The sequence below is a fragment of the Poromitra crassiceps genome (genome assembly GCF_964638095.1).
Source record: "Poromitra crassiceps genome assembly, chromosome: 5".
In the NCBI taxonomy this organism is placed as follows: domain Eukaryota; kingdom Metazoa; phylum Chordata; class Actinopteri; order Beryciformes; family Melamphaidae; genus Poromitra; species Poromitra crassiceps.
In genome coordinates this window covers 5,415,016-5,420,452 of record NC_139642.1, presented here as the reverse complement: position 1 = coordinate 5,420,452, position 5,437 = coordinate 5,415,016, and the positions used below count along the sequence as shown (strand labels likewise).

The 5,437-nt window shown below is 44.7% G+C and overlaps 1 protein-coding gene across 1 annotated transcript in view; it reads left to right on the top strand.

Annotated features, from left to right (window-relative positions):
- Positions 1-1,666: 1,666 nt before the first annotated feature.
- Positions 1,667-5,437, top strand: part of LOC310776268 (puratrophin-1-like) — a gene marked incomplete at its 5' end in the record, with an annotated part of 20,765 nt that continues 16,994 nt past the window's right edge. Inside the window, 2 exons of the mRNA XM_083636477.1 lie at positions 1,667-1,724; positions 3,514-3,697. Of these exons, the coding sequence (XP_083492603.1) occupies positions 1,667-1,724; positions 3,514-3,697 (242 nt within the window). The remainder of the gene's footprint in view (positions 1,725-3,513; positions 3,698-5,437) is intronic.

Genomic DNA, 5,437 nt, shown 5'->3' with positions numbered 1-5,437 from the left:
CCGCAGCTCAACAGGGACAGGTTGGCGGTAGTGTGTGTTATTCCTCGTGAGACTAGGCCGCAGGAGGTCACAAAGGTGCATGAAGGTGCCCCTTCTCATGCGGAAGTTTAGCAACCATTGACTGTCAGCCCAGGTCCCACTCACCTCCTGCCACCACTGTGAGGTTCTGGGTTCAACCCACTGGCTCCTGTGGCAGGGGAAAAAAAATACATTATAATATAAATATTAACAGAATAAAATGTAAATAGCACAGGCTACTCTCCTAACATCTGGTTGATGATAGACCTGCAGCCCGCCTGATCAGCTGATTTGACCAACTACAAAATACTAGTACAGATGGCTAGGGTGGCTACAATTTATGCAACTTTGTATACAAAAATGAAAAAAAATCGGTATGTAGCCTACATTTTATTGCCAATGTATACATCCAGTAATTAGGCTATTATGTTATAGCCTATAATATTTCATAATTGTATTTTATAGGCTTATTTATTGATGAAAGAAGGGTGGCAACCTTTTTTATGAGTAGCCTCTACAGTAGCCTATGTATTCATTCATTCATTCATTCATGGAAATAGCCCATGGAGATGCTTTTATGATAACACTTTCGCCTTCAGCTATTTGCTTTGGCCAACGTTGTGATTTATGCATGTTTGTGAATGTGAACGTACCTCACTGGTCCCCTTTGTAAGATCAATGCAAACAAGTCGTGGTAAGATTGCATTACAGCCAGCCGTCTTCTCTGATGAGCGCGTCTGATAGCAGAGCGTCTCCCACGATATGCATACGTCATTAAATTATTGAATGCCCGCATTCTGATCAGACGTTCATGTTCTCGTTCCGCTAAAGACTGTTGATATGCCTGCCAGATCAACAGCAACAGCAAAATAACCCGCCGATTATGCTCCATGATGCCGATGGCGATGAGATGAGATGACAGCAGCAACGCTAGACCATTGACTGTAGGTTCCCAGATGACTAGTGGGAGGGTTTGTTTACTTTTGCCCCGCCAAATTGTATGGCCAATAACAGAACGAGATTTCTGCCCACGTGACTTTGGTTCGTGTGGGCAGGACTAGTGGATTTTGGCCTTGTGAACGCAAACCGAACCAGCTGAAAAACGAAACAATGTATCATCATCTTCTCTGGCCCGAACCAAGGACCCGGACTTTCTGGTGTGAACCCGACCTAAAACATATTATTTGGCCAAACAAAATTCCTTTGTTTTCACTCTTTTATTGAAGGAAATTATTTTTGAGGTGTCATTATATCAGAAAATATTAGCTTCAGAGTCAATGATGTGCTTGAAATGTTTAATTTCACAAAAGGCTCATTATCTCAGCTTCAAGAAAAAAATTGCTGTTTTTGGCTAAATCAAGCTATCTTCTCCGGCTCATAACTAAAGAACGGAAAATGGGATCAATAAACTTTTTTTTGCAGGTGATAGAAGAGAGTCTCATCGTTATTTGTGCGTGTTCAGTGTTTACATAGTAATTATTAAAGAAATTATATGACTGTTTTAAAATGCATTGCGGCCTATGTGGCACAGTACAGCACCTTTTGCCCAAGGGCCGTGGCACTCAAAGTGTTAAGCTGTGCCTGGTCCATAAGATCTTGCATAACTTGGTCCCCAAATATCGCCAAAATTATTTCATCAAGGTAAGCGATGTCCATAACTACTCCACCGAGCTCCCACAACGTTGTCCCCACTAAATTTAAGAGTTGTATGAACAAAAACTCTTTCAAATACTCAGCCGGGCTGCTGTGGAACAGCCTTCCGGACAGCCTGAAGCTGATTGACACATTGAGCAGTTTCAAAATTTCTCTCAAAAACTGGTTCATGGCTGGTTCTGGAAGATACATGTAAATATTTTGAGTATTGTTAATTTATAGCCAGTTTAAAGTTATTTTATTTATTTTAGACAGATTTGTTTTTTTGTTTTTGTTTTTTAGCCTTTTTAATGTCCGTAACATCATCACTGATGACATCATCATTGATGATGATGTCACAATGTCTACGACAATAACCGATGGCTGTCACAAATTACATTGTGACAACATGATAACTGGGACTGGCTGCAGCAATGGCGGATTCATGCTTGTTAAATTGCTTTTCATTTGCTTGTCTCTTATCTCCTTTTGGTCTAAATATTGATTTTGAACTAAAATGTTTCTTATAATTTTTCCTTACAGGGAAATTGACGTCACTAGGCCTTTTCACTGCATCGGTTGACTAGGATGTACTGTTTATGACGCCCCCTAGGGGTCTGATGCTCACTTTGCATCCTAGGGCTTGTTTGTAAATACTCTGTAAATATTTTGTAATTTGTCTCCACTTGGAGCTGTATTAGCCTTGTTTGGCCCACTATGTGTTTTTTTGCGGAGGGCCTCTTTCGCAGCGGCCATTTTGTGTCTTGGGTGGGGGTGGCGTGGGTGCACTAAAACCTCAACCAGGGTCTCCTGTCTTTGGTTCATTTAGGTGTTCCGGTCCTGGGTCCCTGGTTGGTGGGTTGGTTGCACCTCCTTCCTGCCTTTTGGATGCAGGGTGGCAGCTGTGAAAGAGGTCCATTGTAACTTTGTAACACCATCTCCTTTGTGAATTCTCACTCTGGATGGTTTTACCCATTCATTGTTTGTTTGGCTGTAAAGATTATATATTGTAACTTTTTTGTCATTGGAAAATTGTGCTTTTCACACTTGGATCACTTGTAAGTTCTCATTCACTTGCAGTGACTGACTGATCCTAATTGATTGGCTGCACCTGATTCTAATTGATTGGCTGCACCTGTGGTCTAGGTGTGTCTCTGTTACAAGACTGTGCTCTTCACCTTGTTTGTACATGACTTGACAAAGGCCACCAGGCCGAAACGTTGTCTTTTTATTAAATTCATTGCATCGGAGCCAGAGTGTGCGGTTTCTACTCTTTTTATATTTCATTTGCTTGTTATCATTCCATTTTCAAAAAGCCTTCTGTGACAGCGGATACAATAACATATTCTTCCATATTTGAAGAATATTTGGGAATCAACTTGATCAAGTTTGGTCAGAAAAGTCTGTCTATTCAATGAAAACAGCACCAGTGCGACCTGTCGTGTGTGATGCTACTGTACCTTCAAGCACGAGGACGTCTGAAATTAGTTATTTTTCAGTCACCGATATGAAAATGAGATACCTAATTAATCAACTATCGAGTTAGGAAGCTAGGTGATAGGTAGTCTCTCTAAGTGAACTCACAGTCCTTCACACCACAAACACCCAGAATAACATGCAGTAGGCTGCAGTACGCTCCTTCACCATGTGGGCACAGACAGTCTGGGCCTAACACTGTCTTGCTGCTGCAGCCAGTGAGGAGCTGACAGTCACTCTCTGTCCTCCAAGAACCCTGGTGGTGAAGCTCTGGTCTAGAACCTCGTCCAACTAGAAGGCATTCAGCCAGCACAAACCTCCAACACTAAATTACTCTCCAAACACATGGCTCCTTTCACTTCACTTCTCAATTTAATTGATTTCTAGACTGCAAACTTCGCGGCAACACCAGCGTCTTCATCCGCGGCCTGGAGGTCAGCAGCACCGAGGCGGCCGACCGCACGCTCTGCCCCCGGACGGCCGAACACAGCTGGGCCGGACAGGGCCCGCGCACCCCTGCCACCCCCAGGACCCCCGGTGGCCCCGTGGCAGAACCCCGACCCAGGGGAAGGTGGGTGATGGGCTGGGGGGAAGGGGGTGGGCGGAGTCACCTGGGTGCCTGTTTAATGATTGACAGGAGAGCGAACTGACACACTGAGCTAGGGAAGGAGATAGCGGGCTAGTGTGAAGGAGATAGTGGACTAGGGAAGGAGATAGTATGGAAGGTGATAGGGGCTAGGGAGCGGATAGAGGGCTAGTCACGGAGATGGTGGGTTAGGAAAGGAGATAGTGGGCTAGAGAACGAGTTAGTGGTGTGGTCAAATCAAACAAAACTTAGAAGACAAATGATAAACAAACATGCTGCAGGTGGGATAACTGTTGAGTGTTGTTGGTTTGCGGTCTACTGAGTGACTTATTGTGTGTCCAGTATATTTAACTTTTATTTTGTAACCTGTAACACCTGTGTGTGATGTCCCCACATTAAGCTGCGTCACATCGTGTGTAACCTGTAACACCTGTGTGTGATGTCCTCACAGTAAGCTGCGTCACATCATGTGTAACCTGTAACACCTGTGTGTGATGTCCTCACAGTAAGCTGCATCACATCGTGTGTAACCTGTAACACCTGTGTGTGATGTCCTCACAGTAAGCTGCATCACATCGTGTGTAACCTGTAACACCTGTGTGTGATGTCCTCACAGTAAGCTGCATCACATCATGTGTAACCTGTAACACCTGTGTGTGATGTCCTCACAGTAAGCTGCATCACATCATGTGTAACCTGTAACACCTGTGCTGTGTGTGATGTCCCCACAGTAAGCTGCATCACATCGTGTGTAACCTGTAACACCTGTGTGTGATGTCCTCACAGTAAGCTGCATCACATCGTGTGTAACCTGTAACACCTGTGTGTGATGTCCCCACAGTAAGCTGTGTCACATCGTGTGTAACCTGTAACACCTGTGTGTGATGTCCCCACAGTAAGCTGTGTCACATCGTGTGTAACCTGTAACACCTGTGTGTGATGTCCTCACAGTAAGCTGCATCACATCATGTGTAACCTGTAACACCTGTGCTGTGTGTGATGTCCCCACAGTAAGCTGCATCACATCGTGTGTAACCTGTAACACCTGTGTGTGATGTCCTCACAGTAAGCTGCATCACATCGTGTGTAACCTGTAACACCTGTGTGTGATGTCCCCACAGTAAGCTGTGTCACATCGTGTGTAACCTGTAACACCTGTGTGTGATGTCCTCACAGTAAGCTGCATCACATCGTGTGTAACCTGTAACACCTGTGTGTGATGTCCTCACAGTAAGCTGTGTCACATCGTGTGTAACCTGTAACACCTGTGCTGTGTGTGATGTCCTCACAGTAAGCTGCGTCACATCGTGTGTAACCTGTAACACCTGTGTGTGATGTCCTCACAGTAAGCTGCATCACATCGTGTGTAACCTGTAACACCTGTGTGTGATGTCCCCACAGTAAGCTGTGTCACATCGTGTGTAACCTGTAACACCTGTGTGTGATGTCCTCACAGTAAGCTGCATCACATCGTGTGTAACCTGTAACACCTGTGTTTGATGTCCTCACAGTAAGCTGCATCACATCGTGTGTAACCTGTAACACCTGTGTGTGATGTCCCCACAGTAAGCTGCATCACATCGTGTGTAACCTGTAACACCTGTGTGTGATGTCCCCACAGTAAGCTGTGTCACATTGTGTGTAACCTGTAACACCTGTGTGTGATGTCCTCACAGTAAGCTGTGTCACATCATGTGTAACATGTAGCACCTGTGTGTGATGTCC